At 38.7% G+C, this 24,995-nt stretch overlaps 1 protein-coding gene across 1 annotated transcript; it reads right to left on the bottom strand.

Moving 5' to 3' along the window:
- Nucleotides 1-912: 912 nt before the first annotated feature.
- LOC145086203 (CRIB domain-containing protein RIC4-like) lies at nucleotides 913-2,389 on the bottom strand. Its single transcript, XM_079023950.1, has 3 exons — nucleotides 2,082-2,389; nucleotides 1,762-1,932; nucleotides 913-1,350 (listed from the first exon to the last, which is right to left on the bottom strand). The coding sequence occupies exons 1-3, from the start codon at nucleotides 2,206-2,208 to the stop codon at nucleotides 1,067-1,069; spliced, it is 582 nt and encodes a 193-aa protein (XP_078880076.1). The 5' UTR covers nucleotides 2,209-2,389; the 3' UTR covers nucleotides 913-1,066.
- Nucleotides 2,390-24,995: the final 22,606 nt, after the last annotated feature.

Here is a 24,995-nt window from a genome sequence, read left to right as displayed (position 1 = left end):
AGTTTAATTAGTATTCTTTGTCGTATACTACTATAATACAATACAATCTACTCATGCTTTCATTCATTCTTTCATATATAATGATTTAAATATATCAACCCCACTTACGATGGTTGGCAAGATACTCGCCGGGTCCATGATGCCGTTATGTGGACGTCCTATAGAGGCTATCATGGCAAATTATTGGTACTTATCTTGGTGACCAATTTCAAGAGTTCCATATCATGTTTTTCATGTTCGCAAAGATCATGATATCCACGTTTAATGCAATAAAATCATAAATTAAAAGTAACACAAAACTTTCATGAATTTATAATTAAAGAAAAGGATAATACTTATATTTCCATCATTTAATAAACATAATCATATTCTCATAAACCAAGTTGGATAGGTTGAACAACAAATTAAAAAGAATTTAGATCACAAAAAGTACATACAAAAACGAGTCAAAATATATATGTCATGTTAGCTTGGATTGATGTCCATTTGTTGAATTATAGAAATGACTAAAATAAATATAATTACAAAAATTATCTTGTTAAAATATTCTTTCAGAAATAAAATAAATAAAATTAGACATGTTTAACAATGTCCGATAACTCAAAAAAACCATTTTCTAACAAAATGAAAAGAAAAAGCAACCTTTATGTTTTAATTTTTCTCCATATTTTCCAGTTAAAGAGAAACTTAAATGATACAAATAACTTTATAATAATAATCTTTATAAGATAATTCTGAAGTTTAGAAGGAGATTAAGATAACAATAGTTTTGTTATGTAAGCGTTTTATTGCGAACATGAAACAGTTTAGTTCTTCTATGTTTATTTACATATCGCTTTCTTTCTCTCCATCTATTAAACTTCAGAACACACTTTGGATAATGGTAAAAGAGAAATATTACCAAGCGCAACATTAATTTAAACATATGAATATTATATATATAATAATCAAGATCACATAATGGTATTTTCCAACACGACAAAAATAATAACTATAGGACATTTAATACATACATACTCAAGTGAACAAAAGTATTACTTGTACAATTTGATGTAATGGTAAGAATTTACATTGTACTTGCTTCGCTTTTGTTTCTAGCTCGTTTTGCAATGGGTGGTGTATGTTTGGTGTCATGAGATGCATCCAATGGTGCACACATGGCAAGTCGTCCCTCAAGTTGTGCAAAGGAAACCGGGCAAAACCCAAGAAAATCTGTTGTGTTGAGATTGCGAGGGCGGTTGAGTTCTGAGGTTACTGATCCATCGAATCCAACATGTGCTACATGTTTTACATCGGTTGGAAGCCCAATTTCCATCTCCATTTGTGATTCATCTGTCTCCTCCTTGAACGCTATGAAAATGTAAAACATGTTTTAATGTCAACAAGACTTAATGGAGGAACAAATATTTGTATGTATCTTTGTAACTAGAGACCAAATATCCTCCTATTTTTATCTTCTACCATCTTCCTACACACTTCAGATTACTATTTATCATTTCTTTCAATTTCCTCAAGGTTAATAGACTTTAACAAAAGTGAGGTAAATGATTTCTACATTAAATACTAAATCTTTCTAAATTTGTGCTCATTTTGTTTTTTCCTACCATTTTTCAAGTTTGTCATAGTTCTTTATTTTCTAAACATAATTTATCTAGAATTTTCTAAACATAATTTATCCAGACAATGATTAATGAAAAAAAAATTATAAACATACTAGTTACATGTGAAAACCTATGGTGACACTTTTTCGTTTTTGCTTACCAAGTGATTGAGACAAACTTTTGATGCTCTTAGTGAGCCGATGGAATGCAACGGATACGTTAGGCTTTGGAAGTGCGGTGAACCGAAACGTACTCTTTGTCATGCTTTCATTTGACATGGGGGCTCTTTCATTGAATTTTGAATCCTTGGGGAGGCTATACGATCTGCACACTACAATGAAACATCATGATGTCAACATAAAACAACGTAAATTATAGCATAACAGTCAAATATGATGAACTGAAGGACATTAGATGTTCTTGATTTCATCATTTATAATTCAAGAAAACAATTGTATGTCTTGGAAAATGGAAGGATACCCATGTGAGGTGAGTCAATATCTTCCTTCGTTCTTTTATCATTGTTTCCAGAAACTATGACGCTAGAGGCGGAAACACAACCTGTAGCAAAGGGAAATGCAATAAAACGTTCCATTCGATCTTTCATTGGTGCGATAAACGGATGCTTGCGACAGTTGTAATTATGGTGGCAAAGGCAACAAATATGGTGGTGTTGGTGATAGTGATAGTGATGGAGATTTTTGCAATTGAATTTGTAAGAATATAATTGGGTTAGTTATAATAGAGTGAAGGCTGGATATGCTTTGTAATGAAGATAGAATGATTCCGCTTTAAAATTATACTTATAAGCTATGCCTTTTGGGTCTTTTTAGTTTTTTTTTTAGTTTTTCTTTATGTAAAAGTTCGAATTTTATAGTCTAGATAATAATTATAAAGTATTATTTCAACTTCATATTTGTACATTATTTAATAAATTTAAGATGGTAAGTTTTACATGTTTATCGAAAATGAGTCGACATACATTAATCTAGTATCAAATAAGTAAAGTGTAGATGTTAGCTAAATGAAATAGAATAAATGAATCGAACACAATCCAAAGCATATCATAATTCTTATTTTTTTTATTATTTTTTTTTTATCACAATCTAATTTTCATTACCAAATTCAAAAGAAAATTTTACATAGACGTTGCGGACAAACAAACAACAAGCTGTGCTGCAACCCTTTTTGGATTTTTTTTATCACAATCTAATTTTCTTATTATCCCCTAAATCAACAGACATGAAACTATTTGACCCATATCAAAACATTAAAATTATATTTATAAGCTATGCTTTTTAGGTACTTTTATTTATGAAAAGATCGAATTTTTATAGACGAGATAATACTTTTGAAATATTATTTCAAATTCATATGTGTAGATTTATATTAACTTGTTAACAAACCCCTTTAATCTGTAATTATAGGATATACATCAATAATCAAAACTAGAAAAGTCATGTTACTTAAAGATGAAAGTGAAAGGCCAAAAGGAACACATAAAACTCTTAAAACGAAAGCCACAATTAAATGTGTGTTTTTTGGTGGATTTTTTATGTTTGTTATCTAAAAGAAAAATAAGCAAATTTGGAAAGTGCTGTCTACTACAACTACCAAAGAGTGTGTCGCCAGCAATCCATCATCATTGGTTTTGTATTTAAAGAATATACATACATACATATGGACATTACATATGACATACATACGTATAAATATTTAATACATATCTATAAAAGAATTAAATATTTTCATATTTTCTCTTTCAGTTCATCCTCATATCTAATTAAAAGTTATTATAAATGTCTTAAAATATTATTAATTTTATTAAATATGACTATTGTCATAATTAATATTGATAGAAAGATGGATATAAAAGAAAAATATTGATAGAAAGATATTTCAAATCTATAAATATATAGAAACAAATTCAATAGGAAAGGAAGCAATGAACCAATTTTATCGATATAATTTTAGTTTTTACAGTGGAAACGTCTATATATGAAAAGAGGTCATTTTGTTTTTTAGAGTTTATTTTTTATCGAAAAAAAATTCAAAAGAGGTCATTTTGTTTTTTAGAGTTTATTTTTTATCGAAAAAAAATTCAAAAGAGGTCATTTTGTTTTTTAGAGTTTATTTTTTATCGAAAAAAAATTCAATAGGTATCAAAATTTGTTATCCTTTCTAAATAAATATCTATATCAATATACAAAAAACCTACTTTTTATTACAAAGTTCTAGCCCGGATTCAAATGTAAATCTAAACTAAAATATTAATTAACTTTTTAATCTACATTATTGTTACTCCCATTTGAAAAATGAATATAAATGAGAAATATCGATGGAAATGATTATATGCCTGTATGAATGATCAATAATATTAATATATAGAATTTACATGTTAATTTGAATAAATATTCACATTCACATGTGAATCTGATTCATCTCACATGTAATTCTAAGTTACTTGAACTTTTTTATTATATATATATATATATATATATATATATATATATATATATATATATATATATATATATATATATATTAACAAGTGAATTCAAATTCAATTGCAAAGATCAACAAGGATTGCAAAAAGTTAAATACATTTTAACGTGAATTAATATTTGTAAAAAGCAGATATAGTTCATATATATGAACGAGCTTTTATATATATATATATATATATATATATATATATATATATATATATATATATATATATATATATATATATATATATATATTTGTGACAACTATTTCTTTAAAAGTGTTGTTATAAATGAATATTCTTAAAGTTAATGAAAACTCTTAGAGTTAACTATGAATTAGTGTCAAAAAGAGTATTTTAGTGAGGTGAAAAAATTCTAAAATTTTAAGTGTTATAGCTTTTAATTAAGTTGTTATAAGTTAGTAAGACCATTAAGTTTTGTAATCATAAGGATAAAATTGGAATCTCGCATGAAAGGACGAAAGTTACAATTTTAAGGATATGGTAGGCTAACCAAATGTACATGTTAAGAGGCAAACAAGGTGGCAATGGAAAAAGCTATATGAGACTAAACAATGAATAGGGAATTAGCTTCATTGTTTATGCCACTTACCATAGTTCTAATACCACTTGTTAGGAAATAAAGCGGAAAACTAACAAAACTAAAAGCATACAAGACATAGTATTTATGTGGTTCGTTTAAGGTGACTTACGTCCACGGGCAAGAGGGGAGTATTATTTATTTATGAGATCTCAAACAGAGGTTACAAGTACAAATCAACAGAGATTCGCATATCACTTTAGAACACAAGACACTTTCAAATGACTAGTTGGCATCCCATAGTGTCAACCAATCATAATCCACTATGCAACAGCTTCAGGAATATTCATACTTGATATGTATTGAATAAGCATCACTAACACACATGATGTGTCATCATGATCCATAGTGGCTCATAAAGATGCAAGAGTTTCACATCAAGATAATAATGGCTCCTCAACCATCATGGTGGTGCATCAAGCAATACTCCTTAAGCATATTCAACTTCTAAGCAACTTTGAACAATCTTGAGCATCATAAGGAACTTCACAGCATAAGTGGCACATCTGGGATACCATGGCTCTCCAAGAAATACATGGGGCGCATCCTCCTCTATAGATCTCCAAGGAACGCATGTAGCTCTCCAAGAACGGTGTATCCTCCTTCATGGTTCTCCAAGGATGGGGTATTTTCCTTCATGCCTCTCCAAGGAACACATGGGCTCTCCAAGGATCATATGGCACTCCAAGGATGGTGCATCTTGATTATAGATGGTACATCCATGCGCTAGGATCCTCCATTACACTTACAGGTGCTCCACACCCCCTTTTAAAAGAGTCGCTCATTTGTCATGAGATCCATTTCCTTCTCAAATAATTTGTTCCTTTGTCACATTCTCCATGAATCGCAAGTGCTCCTTTGTTGTAACATAGTGAATTGGGGCTAGACATTTTAAGAATTATAAATTATAAATATCCGTTTTATTGAACAATTAAATCCTCGAATAGGATAACAATAAATAAATAAAAATCCTCCGTACGTGATAAGGTTTATATAAATGATATTTATATATTGCGTACATATTTTATGGACATATATTATGGGTTTACTATATAAAACATTATTATAAAATTAACGAATTACGTTAAATAAATGCTTAAAATTAAAAGATTATGTAGGATTAATAGTCTGGATGAAAGTTGTAATACTCGCGAATGTGGGTATAAAGAACACTCAAATCTGAATTTGCATGAAGAAGTTATGATTCTTCGAAGTTTCACGTTTAGCCCTATACATCGAAGTGTGTCGCAAAATATGAATTGGAGATATATTGCTTATTAGCCTAAGTGATCTAACTGAAAGTCGTAGTAATCAAAATTATTAACGTGTGCATATAAAGAACACGTAAATTTGACTTCGTATGAAATAGTTATGATTTCTCGAAGTTTCGGTCGACATAGTACAACAGTGTCTGACACAGAAATCGAAATGAAAAATGATTAATTTTTAGCCAAAACAATGTAAATGAGTATTTAAGTAGTCGAAAATACAAAACCATCGATGTGACGACCCAAAAATCCAGGGTAAAAATTTCATTTTTCATTATAGTCAAACACAAATGTTAGTTAATCCAACCATTCAAAAAACATTGCTTAATGAAAATATTTATCATAGTTACATCCCAAAATCACATAATGTGGAAAACACGGGTGTGTGTGTGGCGATCAAGTCAGACCCTTCCTTTCCAAACTAATGATACCTGAAACCATAAAAAAAATTGTAAGCACAAAGCTTAGTGAGTTCCCCAGAGCATACCCCACATAATTCACATAATCACATAAACCATATCAATCACATAAGCCATGCATATAAACATATAAGGATGTCGTAGGCTCCCCCAGGGTCTTACTCCAGGATGTCGTGGGCTCCCCTCAGGGTCTTACATCTATGTTTCATGGGCTTCCCTCATGGTCTTTACCTGGAAAGTCATGGGCTCCCCCACATGGTATGATATCCAAGTGTCATGGGCTCCCCCCATGGTCTTTACCTCGAATGTCATGGGCTCCCCCACATAGTCTTATATCCAAGTGCCATCAGCTCCTCCCATGGTCTTTACTTGGAATGCCATGGGCTCCCCCACATGGTCTTATATCCAAGTGTCATGGGCTCCCCCATGGTCTTTCATGCAAGTATCACAGAGACAACTAGCATACCACATAGCACATAACCAACTAGTATACCACATATCACTAAATCAACTAGTGTACCACATATCACAAAATCAACTAGTGTACCACGTATCACAAAATGGGCTGGCCATGGTGCCTTTGACCTATTGGTATGGTGAGGAGACTCACCTCGATTTCAGAAGCTTCCTTAAAGAGTCCCTAGCTGTGGCCACGACGACTTCCCGAGCTATCAATACCAAAACCAAATAAAATCTTAGTTAATAGGCCAAAACCCTCAAGTTTGACCCAAGGTTAAACTTGTTCAAAAGTCAACGGTCAACAAAAGTCAAAGTCAACAAGTCAAACTCCAGCCTGAGTACGCCCAACGTACTCAGCTTGTACGCATGGCGTACTTACCAACCAGAATCGGGACCCCATACGAGTACGCACAGCCTACTCGAAGGTACCCCCGAAGTACCCAGGCAAATAAAACTTTTCCATGAAGTGCTTAATCTCTTAAGTCCTTTCAACCAACACTCAGATTTAGCCCCACAACATCACTCTAAGCCATAAAGTTTCCACCTTTATGACTTTCGATGTCTAGAAAAGGTCCAAAATCTAAAACCTTAGTTTATCAATCCATTAAGACATCATGACACTCTCATGGAAGGTATAGAAGGATCAAGATTACATTTTTATGGATCCTAAAAGCTCCACAATGGATAAAGTTTCCAACTTTGTCCATTAGAGTGGTCCAAACCACCAAGATCTAGCCTTTACGCATCAAATGGGACAAAAAGAGCATCTTTTTCAACTTAATCCATTAAGTCCAAGTCTCTAACCTTCAGATCTAAATCACAATGATGTTTAGATGGATAAAGTTTCCAACTTTATCCAGAACAAGGTCACAAACTTTCAAGATCTAAACTATATTCACTAAAATGACCAAAAGCTCATAACATCCAAAACTAGCTAGATCTAACAAATGTATCATCAAGATTCAAAGTTTATACCTAGAAAATAGATCAAGGTGAAGAAAGTCCAGATCTACAATCTCCAATGCAACCAACACTTCTACATGAAGTTCCTTCTTCTCCGAGGTTCATCATGAATACTCCAAAGCATTCAAAATCACCTTCTTTTAGCTCAGAAGGCTCATCTCAGGTTAGGGTTTCATGAAGGGGGTGTTGGCTGAGAATGGAGTGCGTTTGGGGGAGTTAAGGAGCTTAAATAGGGTTTAAACCACGAAAATAGGGTTTGAGAACTAATTGCGTACGCCCAGCGTACTCTTGGTACGCCCAGTGTACTCAGGATTCCATTAGTACACCCAGGTACACCTTTTTGTACGCCCACTGTACTCAGCTTGGCCCAAAACCACCCAAATTTAAAGGGTCATAACTTTTGTGTTCTAACTTTGTTTTCGACGTTCTTTATATCCACGGAAAGGTATTGAGGAGCTCTAAAATCCATAATTCAAAAAAGAAGTCTAAAACACTACATTCCCATTTTACCCTTTAACTCTAAAGTGCAAACCGAACTATTGGTTCACATACCTACATTAACCACATCCAAATGAGCCTAAATCTTACCTTTTTAAAGGCCTTGATCCTTATGATGATCGCTCTTCGGGCCACAACCGCGAATTGGGAATTGATCCGGAACAGGGCGTTACAAATCTCCCCCACTTAAATTAGATTCCGTCATCGAAATCATTCACTACCATCCCTGGCATACTAGGCAACCTGAGCAACACGTCCATAATCCCGTGAATACCACAGCCTTCCCAAGGCAACCAAAAATAACCAAACCAGACTCTCTCTAATCCTAGCGAAGGATAAATCCTTCGTCTCATGCAGGAAACTACTCATGCCTCCCCAGATCCTTAACCTCACATTGGTCTGACTCCTCGATAGACCTCCCACACTAGAACCATACCGTATAATTTTCCTTCTTGGATAACCGATCGAACAACCACTTCCAGTCCTGATCATCTTAATGTTACCAATCGAATGAATTCACTTACCATGTTTAGATGTCGAACGCCCATCTTAACAAATAGTCCAAATAATCCTTCGAGTAGAGGATCCAGCTCTGCAACAATTAGACTCAGACGAGAGTTGTGCAACAGAGTCAAATCAATTACTCTAAGATTATTTAATCCCACTGCAAGTGGCTTAGCATCTCCCGGTCAACAACTATTCCACATAAGGATCCCAATCATTGCCGCTACTCGGAATACCATATCGTTGTATAGCTGATTTCCATAGCAACCATGACTTCCCTAGATCCCAATCTTGTCTGCAACTATCTGAAATATCGGATTCCTTCCTAGTTGTTGAGCCACCAAGCAACCTTACATTCGCCTCACGCGACCTTCGATGGACACCTCGTCTGACAATAACTGCCCTATCTATACCGCCACTCATGGCTCTTTCAAACATTTTGATCCATCCGATCATGATAGGCTGACAACCATATGCCATTGAATCTGACGCAAAAAGGTGAATGCTACCAGTATAACGGTAGTCTTATATCATGTCTGGTCTCCTTCGACCTACTGTGTCCTGATTCCAATTATGTTGTGACTGATGGGTTTTATGCATAAGAACAATCCTATGTGCTCATACAAACCCTAATGTTTGGATCTAGGTTTCTCTATTATACATGCTTTGAATCCAAGACTTACAAACCTAGATCTATCATATATAATTCGAAATTATCATAAAGAAAACAGATCTAAGTGTTTTACCTCTTTCAAGTGGTTTGAATCTTTGTAATCTTCTTGATCTTGAGCTTAGAGTCACAATTGTAACTCCTCTAATGGTTCACAAACCCCACAAGCAAGAAGGCAATATGAGAGAGGATGAGAGAGGTGCTAAAATTGGCCTAGGGTTCTCTTAGAATCAAGGTTAGTCGATTTCCATAGCCTAGGGGTCTTATTTATACTTGCAGGCTGCTAGGGTTTTAGCCTAAACTCTAATGGACAGCTTAATCACCAAGCAACCCATAGAACCTTCTAGATTAGGGCCCTTGGACGAAAATATGATGGATCCCCATCATAATTTCGTTCCCCCTTAGTCCATTAGGTTCTCCAGCCCAAAACTCAACTATCATGCATTTGACAGTTTATACCCCTTTATTTAATTAATCTCTTTTAGTCACCGAATTAATTCCTAATTAATTTATGACTAATACTAATTAAATAAATATGATTTCTCCTTTAATATATTATTCTTATAATATATTAATAAACCATAATATTCTCTCTCTCCTTAAATTACCTTGTCAAGTTGCTTTGGAGAAGGCAACCCAAAAGGACCATGCACAACCGGGTCAAGTACATACCAAATATAGTTACGGGCTTAGACACTATTCCAACAGTCTCCCACTTGGATAAGTCTAGTAACTATATCTCACATATGAATTCAGAATCCGATTAGCAATCGTAGCTCTTATACTTCGCTATCAACTCTAATCAACTTGTCCTTCAGATAAGGGATCGTATAATCCTTCGTTCTAGATATCATGCTGACAATGCTTATTGTCCAGCATTTGTTCCTTGATCTCTGATTTGTTTGACATAGAACCTAGTTGAACACATCAACCTCATTCTGACCGGGCTCGGCACATAATTCAAACCAAATCATGAAGTGGCCAAGATATCACTTTTATTCTCATAGAATAAAAGGAACAGATCAACTTCGACTCATATGCATCCATTGTTTACTAATTGAATTATGCACAACAATATGTTTTTATAACATCAAGTTACTGATGCGTTTACATATCATCAATGCATAACCAACCAGCAAACAACAACCATATCTCTATGTTTTAAGAGTATATGATATTATCGCTTTGTGATCACTTAAGGTAAAACACCACGAAGTGATACAAGCAAACGCGGGTTTATTCCAATGCTCAAATCATATTCATAAAACTCATGAACTTTGTAGCAAACCTTTGCTATGTCCAAAACCTTTTAGACAATCTACAAACGATTCATGACAATCTTCATTCATATCTACTTCCAAAATATGAACGACTGTGGACTGTTTGAATAATCCTATCATTCAGGAAGTCAAAACACGCAAAATTGAAACAATAGATAAATAACCAACATAAGATAGTAGCTTTACTCATAAATAACACAATTTTATTTATTCATCAAATGTCAAGTACAATTTATCTATTACACGTTTCCTATCTAATCCAAACTTATATCACCCTTCAGCCCAATGCTCCTAGCATGGTGCAAGTGTTTGACCCTACTCAGTCCCTTCGTAAAGGGATATGTTGGGTTTTCTTCTGATGATACCCTCTTCACAACGAGGAGTCCCTCTTCTACCCGATGTCTGATAAAATGGTATTTTCTGTCGATATGTCGAGATCTACCATGATCTCTCGGTTCCTTAGTTAAGGCAACCGCTCCTTCATTATCATAGAAAATTTCCATCGGCTCCTTTATGGATGGCATAACTCCAAGGTCTCCAATGAATTTCTTCAACCATATAGCCTCCTTTGACGCTTCGCTCACCACAATGTACTCTGATTCGCACGTTGAATCAGCTACGGTCTCCTGCTTGGAACTTTTCCGAGTCACTACTCCTCCATTTAGGGTAAAGACCCAGCCCAACTGCGATCGGTAATTATCCCGATCTGTCTGAAAACTAGCATCACTGTACCCTCGTACCCTTAAGCCATCACTCCCACCAAGGACTAGAAACCATTCCTTGGTCCTTCGTAGGTACTTAAGAATATTCTTAACTGCAATCCAAAGGGCTCTACCAGGGTTCCCCTGATATTTTCTGACCATGCTGAAAGAGAAGGCCACATCAGGTCGAGTACAAGTCATAGCGTACATGATAGAGCCTACTACGGAAGCGTAAGGTACTCGGCTCATATCATCTATCTCTGCCTCTATACTCGGGCTCTGAGTCTTACTCAGCTTGGTATTGCTTTGGATTGGCAACTCCCTTTTCTTGGAATTTTCCATACTAAAACACTTTAGTACCTTATCCAAGTATGTATCCTGACTGAGTACTATCAGTCTCTTTTCCCTGTTTCTTACTATCCTTATTCCCAGAATATAAGCAGCCTCTCCGAGGTCCTTCATAGCGAAGTATTTCCCAAGCAAGGACTTTACCTCCTGCAAGGTTGGGACATCGTTTCCTATGAGCAGTATGTCGTCGACATACAATACGAGGAAGCTCACTATACTCCCACTGGCTTTGACATACACACAAGATTCATCTTCGCTTCGCAGAAAGCCAAACTCTTTAACTTTCTCGTCAAAACAAAGATTCCATCTGCGAGACGCTTGTTTCAATCCATAAATGGATTTCTCAAGCTTGCATACTCTATTCGGATGCTTCGCATCGACAAAACCCTCTGGCTGATTCATATAAATATCCTCAACCAACTTTCCATTAAGGAAGGTTTTCACATCCATCTGCCATATTTCATAATCATGAAACGCAACTATTGCAAGCATTACCCTAATAGACTTTATCTTCGCAACTGGTGAGAAGGTCTCATCATAGTCAACTCTGAGAGTTTGAGTAAAGCCCTTCGCAACCAATCGTGCTTTATAAGTATGCACTTTCCCATCCATGTCCATCTTCTTCTTGAAGATCCACTTGCACCCGACTGTCTTGCGACCCGGTACATTATCAACCAAAATCCACACTTGGTTGTCGTACATGGACTGAATCTCGCTATCCATTGCCTCTTTCCATTTAGCAGACTCCGGGCCTGCCATGGCTTCCTTGTAGCTACTAGGTTCGTCCAAATTTACTAATGTACTATCACTAATAAATGTATCCCCTTCAGTAGTAATATGGAATCCATACCATCTGGTGTGGAACACTAGCCCTAGTGGAACGTTGAAGAGGTAAGGACTCGTCCACAGGTTCAACAGGAGTTTCCTCCTCAGGTTGAGTTCCAGTGTCAGAGGTTCCTTCATCACTTTGATCTTGAATTTCTTCAAGTTCAATCTACCTCCCACTGTCTTCTTGTCTTATCAATTCCCTTTCTCGGAAAACTCCTCTTCTAGCAACGAAGACAACATTGTCACTCGGTCTATAGAAAAGATAACCAAAAGACTTCTGCGGATAGCCAATGGAATAACACTTCTCACTACGAGGTTCGAGCTTGTCATGAGTCTCTCATCTTACGAAAGCCTCGCAACCCCAAAGCTTGATACGTGCCAACGAGGGAGCTTTCCCTGTCCACATCTCATGAGGAGTCTTGGTAACCTTCTTGGTGGGAACTAAGTTAAGGATATGGGTGGCAGTCTCTAAGGCATACCCCCAGAAAGCTATTGGTAACGAAGTCTGACTCATCATAGAATGAACCATGTCCAACAAGGTCCGATTACGTCTCTCAGCCACACCATTCAATTGTGGCGTCCTTGGAGGCGTCAATTGCGAGACAATTCCGCATTCCTTTAGATAGTCGTGAAACTCAAGAGTTAGGTACTCTCCTCCTCGGTCTGACCGAATCATCTTGATTTTCCTGCCTAGCTGATTCTCCACTTCATTCTTAAACTCTTTGAACTTTTCAAAGGTTTCCGACTTTTGCTTGATTAAGTAAATATATCCATATCTGCTATAATCATCTGTAAAAGTCACGTAGAAGCGGCAAGCATCCCTTGTGGTGGATCTAAAGGGACCACACACATCGGTGTGTATGAGATCCGATAGGCCCTCACCCCTTTCACAAGTGCCAGTAAAGGGTGACTTGGTCATCTTCCCAAGTAAACAATATTCACACGTGTCATCGTCCCTAAGGTCGAATGACTCCAACACTCCATCATTTTTGAGTTGGGCTATGCGTTTCTTGTTGACATAGCCAAGGCGGCAATGCCATAATCATGCTTTGTCTAGACTAGTAGACGAATCAATATTCAAAACATTATTTCCTAAATTATCAACAACCATCACAGATTCATAAATCCCATTACAAGGTAACGTATTGAAGTAAAAGACACCATTCAAATAAACGTTAATAGAACCATTACTATTGTCAAAAGAATATCTGAAACCTTGTCTAAACAACCCATGAAATGAAATAATGTTTCTTGCCATATCTGGCGAATAATAGCAATTGTTTAAATCTATCCCTAACCCATTACTAAACACTAAAGAATAAACATCGACTTTGGTCACAGGCGATGATCTTCTGTTTCCCATAATCAGGTTCATCTTTCCATGTTCCACCTCCCTACTTCTTTTTAGGCCCTGCATATCAGAACAAATGTGGTAACCACGCCCTATATCAAGAACCCATGAAGTAGCAAATGATGAGTTATTAGATTTAATAGAATACATACCTGCAAAGGTGGGCTTAATCTTCCTATCCTTTATATCTTGCAGATACTGAGGGCAGCTTCGTTTCCAGTGGCCCTTTTGGTGACAATAGAAGCACTCTGCTTCCTTGGGATCGGAGGAAGGTTTAGCAGGGCCTGCTTTGGTCCCACTTGAGGATGAACCATCATGGGGCTTCCCTTTATGGTGGCTCTTACATGGAGCCTTCCTCTTTTTACCCTTTCCTTGACCTATCGCCATCACAAGAGCGGCCATAACAGGGGATGGTGCAACAGATTTGTCTTTGAGGTTGCTCTCAGAAATCCTGAAGAGTCCTTGGAGCTTGCTCAAGGAGACCTTTTCCCTATTCATGTGGTAGGTCATCCTAAACTGGTTGTAGCAGGAGGGCAAGGAGTGGAGGATAATGTCGAGAGCCAAATCCTCATCAAACGTAACATTAATTTTGAGAAGACGATCAAAATACCTCTGCATTTTCTGCAAATAAGAGGATAGGGATTCTCCACTCCCCATCTTAGCGGTGATCATGTTAGTAATGATCTCATAGCGCTCTTGCCTCGCGCTCTGGTGATACATGTCTAGCAAATCCTGATGCATTTCGTACGGATACATGTCCTCATAGGACTTTTGGAGTTTGAGGTTCATAGTGGCCAGCATGATGCAGTGAACTTTCGTAGCATCACGCTCGTGGGCCTCAAAGGCGGCCAACTCTTCAGGAGTAACAACATCTGGGATGATCTTTTCAAGTTTTTCATATAGGACATATTCTTTGTCCTCGTAGCCTGTGATCATGCGAATATACCTCATCCACTCGTTGAAGTTTGACCCATCAAATGTCACTTTCTAACACAGGTTCATCAACGAGAATACCCAGAAGCATTGTTGTTGTTGTTGTTGTTGTTGTTGTTGTTTTTTGCAGACATCTGAAAAAGAAAGGAACAAAGTTTGATTAGAAATGAATCCCTAATTAAACACCCAAATGAAAAATTAGGGCTAGGATCCAACAACATTATTTACAACTTAGAAAGGGATGTCGTACTCTAAAAGTAAATAATTTGAAGGTAAGTGAATGACGATTCACTAATTCTCACCATCAAAAACGAAAAAACAAATTTAGGTTTCAAATGTATTGAAGACCCCTAGATCTTTGAGATTCATTGAACTTTTCAATGGCATGTTTAAATCTCGATATGCACTTCAAATTTGCGACTGGGATACCGAGGATCGCAAACAAGTTGTGAACCATGCGAATCAACATGGTGCACTCAATGTCTCTATCACCTAATCAATGTGTCGGTAAACCACACACCCTCCATTGATCTATGACAAACATCGAGTCACCCTTTGCTACCAATGTCATCCCCAAATTGATGTGTCGGTTAACCACACGCGCTCCACCAACGTTTGACAAGGGTATGAAGTGTAATTCCATGGATTAGCATCATTTTCACATTTTACCCTAAAGTAACTAAGATTGGGAATTTGTAAAACATGTTGTTACTTTGTATCTTACATTATACTTTTAATGAGGAGAGGGTTGCCATATCCTACCCATTCGGCTAACAACCCTCCACCAGTCAAGCAAGCGGTGGGTGTGAGTCTACACCCATTAAGCGCCATTTTATAGGCAGCAACCTTATACCCACCTTATAGACCGGCTTCGTGAATGAGGCCTACTAACGCTAAGACTAGCATTTTAAGTTATACATACATATATATATATATATATATATATATATATATATATATATATATATATATATATATATATATATATATATATATTAAGCTTGTAATAATATATAATAGTATAGGGTTGAATTTTAAACTTGTAAAACTCTAAGGGTTTGAAATTTAAATTCTTCAAATTAAACTTTTAATCATAAATTCAAATTTCAAAACTTGAGGGCAAGTTTTTGAACTTTTCAAAACAAAGGGGATCAAATAACAAATAATTTAAATCAAACAATTAATTTCATAGTTATCTATATTTGACCTAATCCAATTTTAGTCACAAGATAATTACCAAATAATTTTAAATAATCCATATTTATCATATAAACAACCAATATTCAAAAGATTTGAAATTATCTATTGTTTTGGCAAGGATAATCATTTAATTAAGATAAAATTCAGATTTTAACTTCAAAAAACGATTTAGGCATCAAATCCAAGACAAAACAGCAACTAAATCTCGAAATATCCTCTGCCTGACGCACGAACTCGCGGAGTCAGCTCTGAACTCGCCGAGTTGAGTCGGGCAGAGGCAAGAAACTCAATTTTCAGCAAGCAAAACAGTTAAGCATCACATACAATTGAAACAAATCAAGGCTTTGATACCACTGATGGGTTTTAAAGAACAATCCTATGTGCTCATACAAACCCTAATGCTTGGATCTAGGTTTCTCTATTGTACATGCTTTGAATCCAAGACTTACAAACCTAGATCTATCATATATAATTCGAAATTATCATAAACAAAACAGATCTAAGTGTTTTACCTCTTTCAAGTGGTTTGAATCCTTCTAATCTTCTTGATCTTGAGCTTAGAGTCACAATTGTAACTCCTCTAATGGTTCACAAACCCCACAAGCAAGAAGGCAATATGAGAGAGGATGAGAGAGGTGATGAAATCGGCCTAGGGTTCTCTTAGAAACAAGGGTAGTCGATTTCCATAGCCTAGGGGTCTTATTTATACTTACAGGCTGCTAGGGTTTCAGCCTAAACCCTAATGGACAGCTTAATCACCAAGTAGCCCATAGAACCTTCTAGATTAGGCCCCTTGGACAAAAATATGATGGATCCCCATCATAATTTCGTTCCCCCTTAGTCCATTAGGTTCTCCAGCCCAAAACTCAACTATCATGCATTTGATAGTTTATACCACTTTATTTAATTAATCTCTTTTAGTCACCAAATTAATTCCTAATTAATTTATGACTAATACTAATTAAATAAATATGATTTCTCCTTTAATATATTATTCTTATAATATATTAATAAACCATAATATTCTCTCTCTCTCTCTCTCTCTCTCTCTCTCTCTCTCTCTCTCCTTAAATTACCTTGTCAAGTTGCTTTGGAGAAGGAAACCCAAAAGGACCATGCACAACCTGGTCAAGTACATACCAAATATAGTTACGGGCTTAGACACTATTCCAAAAGTGACCTACTCACAACCTTGAGAACTGACCCACCTTGGCCTAAGTCATATGAACGAATCTGTGAATCCCACGGCTACCCTGCAGTCTTTGTGTACTTTCCACACTATCCAACCGCTTGTGAATGCTACGACCCCCGTAGTCTTACAACACTTTCCACACTATCAGATCGCTTTTGAATGCTACAGCTACCCCCCCCCCCCGGCAGTCTGAAAACACTTTCCACACTATCTGACCACTTGTGAATGCTACGGATACCCTGCAGTCTTACAACACTTACCTCACTATCTGACTACTAGTGAATGTTACGGCTCCCCCGTAGTCTTACAACACTTCTACCCTACTAACTACTAGTGAATATTACGGCTCCCCCGTAGTCTTACAACACTTCTGCCCTAACTGACCATTAGTGAAGGCTACGTGTCCCCCACAATATTACAAAACTTTCGCCCTAACTGTAACGACGTAAATTTTCGTCCAAAATTTTCATTTTTAAAACACAATAAACCACATGTCGCATTTTCTTAAAACTCAGAAGTAACAAATTTTCAACTCATTTTAAAAATCGTTTATCACAAACCCAGGATCCTCCAAAGACATATCTCCAAATCGGATGTGTGTAAATTCAAGTCGGCGCCTTCACGCGATCCTGATAGGAACCTGAAACACATACCACACAAAACGGTAAGCACGAAGCTTAGTGAGTTCCCTAAAATACCACATACATCACGTTAGCCACTCGAGGCTATAACACTGTAAGACCCTCCGGTCTATGCGTCTCAGTGGGACCCTCCGGTCTGGTCTGGTTGGGACCCTCCAGTCCCATGGCTCGTTGGACCCTCCGGTCCGGTCATAATATAGCATATATCACACAGACAATACACAACTCAAGTAAGCACATAATACCTTCCGGTCACACAAACATATCACTCTAGGTAAAGTATAGTGAGAAGACTCACCTCGCAAGCAGGTGAGCAGTTGACCTCGCGCTCGGATCTCGAACTAGCCTCCGCCTAACACAAAGGATGGATATCTCTAATTAATACTATTTTTCATGACTCAAATAACCGAAGGCTATTCTTTCTCTCTCTAACTCTTTGAAGTGGATAAAAGACCATTTTACCCCTCCATGGTCTCTATTACTCATGTTAAACTCGAGTCAACAGTCCATGTTTGACCAGACTCGTCGAGTGCACTCCTGCGACTCGTCGAGTCCTCTCGTATCCTCATAAGTCTCAAAAAGTCCAGCTTAACTCGTCGAGTTGACCCCCAACTCGCCGAGTTATCGCACAATCAACCCATCGAGACGAACCCTCACCGACTCGTCGATTCAGGTCATGGAATCGGTGATTCCCTTCGATTAGATTACTCATTCAGACGATTTAAAGCAGATCCATCACTCTAAACACTAGATCTGCCATCCTAAGGGTCGATTGTCACGTAAAGCTACAAGATTTACGTTTAAACATGGCATATAAGACTCATAAAGCCAAAACATGCTCCCACAAGGGCTAGGTGCACAAAAGCTAGGCTCTAGCTCAATAAAGCTTGGATCTTTGGTCTCTCAAGTCCTTCTACAGTCCAATCTGAGGTTTCAACCTCATGATATGCTCCAATGACTCATTGCAAAAGATGGATGGGAGAAAACCCTCAAAATCTCCCTAAACTAAGATCTCACCAAGGAAAAGTCAAGATAGGAGCTTTTTGCCTTTACATTGAAGCTAACCACTGGAGAACTATGGATCTACAGCCCCTCCTTGATCAAACACACCAAGCTCTCCAAATTTTCTTCAAAGGATGCACAAAACTACTCAAATTACCTCCTCACTCACTCTCTAGCTCTAATGGCGATTAGGGTTTGCTCTCAGGGGTGTAGTCTACTAGTGAGGCGTGAATGGGGGCATAAGTTCCCTTATATAGGCCCCAACCCCAGGAAAGTAGGGTTTCTCTGCCCAGAACCTACTCGTCGAGTCGGTTCTCTGACTTGTCGAGTCCACTCATTAATTCCATGCGAACAACTCGACTCGACTCGGTGAGTTGGACCCTCAACTCGTCGAGTCTCTCCATAAATCTCAAGATTAAAATACACAATACAGTACTTGAAAATCCGGATGTTACACTAACTGACCATTAGTGAATGATACGGCTCCCCCGCATTCTTACAACAGTTTCGCCCTAACACAACTGCAGCCCAATGCCTTACCCCTAATCTATCAATTCGAACGCACAAAGAGTCGAACACGCACTCAACCGAGCACCCAAACTGAACATAATTCATGACCAGAACCCTAACCTGATTCCCCAAATTTTTCTATCAAGCACCAAGAAGACGCAATTCATATGCTGGGGAGTTTTACCAAACTCCCAACTCACACAACCCTCAAACCAAACAGCCGCTTGGGCCGCCTTCCTCTCTGACGGGGATGCAAAACTCATCCTATTTTCATAACAGCTCCTACTCCTGAATATCTGAATGATTCTCCCCCCAATTCTGTTCAACAAGTACTCATGACACACGAGAATAGAAGGATTCCACAATCCTTCTTACCTCCTAACAATCCACTGACAACCAACGCTCACCAATGCTATTGTTCCATCACCAACCCTCCCAAAAGACAGCACAATCCCCGAAGATCTGTCGAACATTTCCTAAAGCCTAACAACACTATTGATCCCAAATACTTTAGATGATACTACACCCAACACTTGCAACCCTCAGAGTTGATGACCAAACAAAAACCTCAACAATGGGTCACTTCCCTAGTCGTCCCTAAATGCCAATCAGCATGTCTGGAAAGACTATTGAGTCCTAACAATACGAAAGAGTTAACCAGCTAAATCCTAACCATAATCCTCCACACAATGCCCCTGAACCGATCTCGACTACCACCCAACATGCGACCGAACACTTGGAGCTCGCTATATGAGAAATGACCCTTCAATAACCCACTAATGATTCATGACATGCAAAAGACGTAAGATACTCCTCGAAGATACAGTAAAACGATGATATAATCACAACCCAAACACAATGCGAACCAAACATACTATAAGATTCCAGGCAACAAGAAACCGGTAGCCACCGAAAGAATCGTAAACGATAACACATCCGTCGAACCAGCTGATGGAGCACTGGCTTCCCTTGACTTCCTAGGGAATAATGTCTACTGACCTGACCAACCTGTTACGCTCATAGAAACCCATACTTCTGGAATGGCAAGCTCCATTGTGCCTTTCTCGCACGCACTACACCAACCCCGACCCTGTTGGCCTCTCCATCCCTATTTAGAAATATTGGGTCTCTTCCCGAGACCCTCCCCTAAATGCACTTGAACTGATCCTCTCTCCCCGAGGTACCCCAAATCGATCTCCCACCCTCAGACTCTAGGTTTCATATCATTCAAGGTTTGGCACCCTGGCACCCTCACCAGCTCAATCGTCCATGATTGAACTGCAAAGCTCAAGCAACCTCTGCCCTAAACTGGGCTAGAAATACTCTAAAGACATAGTCACCAATCCCGAAAGCGCATTAGCCACTCGAGGCTATAACACTGTAAGACCTTTCGGTCTATGCGTCTCAGTGGGACCCTCTGATCCCACGGCTCGTTGGACCCTTCGGTTCGGTCTAGTTGGGACCCTCCAGTCCCATGGCTCGTTGGACCCTCCGGTCCGGTCATAATATAGCATATATCACACAGACAATACACAAATCAACTAAGCACATAAGACCTTCCAGTCACACATAAATATCACTCTAGGTAAAGTATAGTGAGAAGACTCACCTCGCAAGCAGGTGAGCAACTGACCTCGCGCTCGGATCTTGAACTAGACTCCGCCTAACACAAAGGATGGATATCTCTAATTAATACTATTTTCATGACTCAAATAACCGAAGGCTATTTTTTCTCTCTCTGAATCTTTGAAGTGGATAAAAGACCATTTTACCCCTCCATGGTCTCTATTACTCATGTTGACCAGAACCCCAAGGTCAATAGATGTCAAACTTGAGTCTACAGTCCATGATTGACCCGAATCGTCGAGTGCACTCCTGCGACTCGTCGAGTCCCCTCGTATGCACATAAGTCTCAAAAAGTACAGCTTAACTCGTCGAGTTGACCCCCAACTCGCCGACTTATCGCACAATCGACCCATCAAGAGAACCCTCACCGACTAGTCGAGTCAGGCCATGGACTCGGTGAGTCCCTTCGATCAGATTCCTCATTCAGATGATTTAAAGTAGATCCATCACTCCAAACACTAGATCTACCATCCTAAGGGTCGATTTTCATGTAAAGCTGCAAGCTTTACGTTTAAGCATGGCATATAAGACTCATAAAGCCAAAACATGCTCCCACAAGGGCTAGGTGCACAAAAGCTAGACTCTAGCTCAATAAAGCTTGGATCTTTGGTCTCTTAAGTCCTTTTACAGTCCAGATCTGAGGTTTCAACCTCATGATATGCTCTAATGACTCATTACCAAGAATGGATGGGAGAAAACCCTCAAAATCTCCCTAAACTAAGATCTCACCAAGGAAAGGTCAAGATAGGAGCTTTTTACCTTTGCATTTAATCTAACCATTGGAGAACTCTGGATCTACAGCCCCTCCTTGATCAAACACACCAACCTCTCCAAATCTTCTTCAAAGGATGCACAAAACCACTAAATTAGCTCCTCACTCACTTTCTAGCTCTAATGGCGATTAGGTTTTGCTCTCAGGGGTGTAGGGTAACTGGTGAGGTGTGAATGAGGGCATAAGTTCCCTTATATAGTCCCCAACCCCGGGAAATTAGGGTTTCTCTGCCCAGAACCTACTCGGCGAGTCAGCTCTCTGACTCGTCAAGTCCACTCATTAATTCCATGCGAACAACTCGACTCGACTCGGCGAGTTGGACCCTCAACTCGTCAAGTCTCTCCATAAATCTCAAGATTAAAATACACAATAGTGTACTTGAAAATTTGGATGTTACAATTCTCCCCCACTTGAATTTGATTTTGCCCTCGAAATCACCCCACAACAACACATAGATCGAACCCAATAACCCGAAAAACACCACTAGAAGGATCTCATACCACTCAAATATCTTCCCCATGGACACCTAAATCCAAACAGGAACTTCCAAACCCGGAATAGGACGGACCTTTCTGCTGCTACGACACTCCTTCTGACTCTCCAGACTCTGGAAACTCCAGTGTCCTGTCTCACTGCCAGACCATCCTCTCAAGATATTACCATGATAATTGCTCCTTGAATAATAGACCCCGATAACTCACTGCCCTCCGATTCTCTCGTTGTGACAGATAAACCATGACAAAACCCAAAAATCAGCTGCTGATCACTTAAACCAAATATATTAAACAATCCAAATTATACTCAAAGAAATGAACAAATCACATCACACCAAGGACCCCATCCACTGACCTGTAAACAAAACCCATCTGAACGATGAACTCTCAACACCCTACCCTCATATGCAAGAAAAGAACATGCTCGCTCAGCAGTATCCTCCGACATCTAACAAACATAAACCCCAGCTCCCTCCTCAGATATCCCCTTTTGAACACTGAGCTCTAGGTCATCTCTCGACCCAGCAATTGAACCTCCAAAGGTTACCCATCATGCTCCAAAACGTCTCATTGACTTCCTTCTCACAATAACTATCTCGGCCCACTGTGACACACAAGTCACGAAGCTCATTTTACCCCAGCGATCACTATAATCCCAACTGAAATCGTCTCAGCCTAGACCTCTTTCATCAACTACCCATTAGACCCATTCGTCTCGCGGTTTTTCCATACCAACTAACTGACCCACTCAGGTCTAAGACACCAGATGAAAAACAATACCCCCTCCAAAATGAAATCCTTCTCTAAATCTGGAATCTCATTCCGTCTACTCAATACACCACTAGAATCAAACTCAACTCGAGAGTCTGGTCCGAAACATAATTGGAACCACTTGTCCCAACGAAACACGCAACTTGCGACCCATGACCCGCAACCCACTCGTACATCACTTCTTTGATTCCTTCTGATTGCAGTCTCCCCAGCCTAACTTAGAATATAATGATTCCTAGCCATTATGGAGACCTCTGTCTCTTTCCTGGTCTGGCTATCAGGTTCCCGAAGACACAATCTAATAAGGTTACTCAAGCCTAAGAAGTCTCCTGCATCATGCTCTGGCTTAATGAATAACACGGCTCCCCGCAGCACCACGACACTCTCTCACTGGCTAGTGAGTACTATGGCTCCATGCAGTATCACAACACCTCTCTCTGACTAGTGAGTACTACGGCTCCCCACAGTATCACAACACCCTCTCGCTGACTAGTGAGTACTATGGCTCCCCGTAGTATCACAACACCCTCTCCCTGACTAGTGAGTACTACGGCTCCCTGAAGTATCACAACGCCCTCTCGCTGACTAGAGAGTACTACGGCTCCCCGAAGTATCACAACACCCTCTCACTGATTAGTGAGTACTACGGCTCCCCGCAGTATCACAAAACCCTCTCGCTGACTAGTGAGTACTACGACTCCCCGCGGTATCACAACACCCTCTCTTATCACCCCACAATCTCATCCTCAGGTTATTACTTCACTGCATTCACAAACTCACGCTTTGTGGCCCAACATAGATAGGTACACACACCCACCCAGGCTAAACATCACTACTCCTGATGACCACCGTCGGGAGAAAACACTTTTTCTCACTACAATTCACATTCTCAGATAACCCCGTTTGATGTCAATTAGCTGAAAGGCTCCCACTGGAACCGTAGACACCTGATACGCCACTCGCCATCTCATAAATCAAGTCCAAAAATAGTTCGAAATTTAGAACATCATACTCGGATACCTCAGTCACCATCACAAAACCTCACAATGTCCTGCCTCAACCACTGATCTCCTACTTACGGCATCATACACAGATACATCAATGCATTCCTTCAGAATCTCATAACTATTCTTCATTTCACACAACATGTGTAACGACCCAAAAGTCAAGGGTAAAAATTTCGTTTTTAATATAGCTAAGACATTGATACCATTTATTTCAAACATTTCAAATCATCGTTAAGTAAAAAATTTATCATTGTTCATCCCAAAATCATTCAATACGGAAATCATAGGTGGGTGCACTGCGATCAATCCAAGCTCTTCACTTCCAAATCGATGATACCTGAAACCAAAACTGTAAACCGTAAGCACAAAGCTTAGTGAGTCCCCCAGAGCATACCCCACACACAATACACATAACACATAACCTGTTAGCTATAGAAGCTATCTCTACCGCATACCACATATCATATTAGCTATAAAAGCTATCTCTACCACATAATACAGAACAATTAGCTACAAAAGCTACCTCTACCACATATCACATATCCATTAGCTATAAAAGCTACCTCTACCACGTAACACATATTAGTTAGCTATCAAGCTATCTCTACCATCAGCCACGAAGGCTATCTCTACCGTTAGCCGCAAGGGCAATCTCTACCAGTTGCCCAAAGGCTATCTCTACTGTTAGCCCCAAAGGCTATCTCTACCGTTAGCCACCAAGGCTATCTTTACCATTAGCCATAAAGGTTATCTCTACCGCATACTAACACATACTCAAGCCACACACCTCTACACAACGAGCATACCATCTAACATAAAATAGGCTGGCCTTGGTGCCTTAGACCCATTGGTATGGTGAGAAGACTCA

Source organism: Lactuca serriola, chromosome 2, assembly GCF_051521515.1.
Source record: "Lactuca serriola cultivar US96UC23 chromosome 2, Lser_US96UC23_V15, whole genome shotgun sequence".
Lineage (NCBI taxonomy): Eukaryota > Viridiplantae > Streptophyta > Magnoliopsida > Asterales > Asteraceae > Lactuca > Lactuca serriola.
Note: the sequence above shows the minus strand (reverse complement) of the source record. Positions and strands in the feature narration are given on the sequence as shown.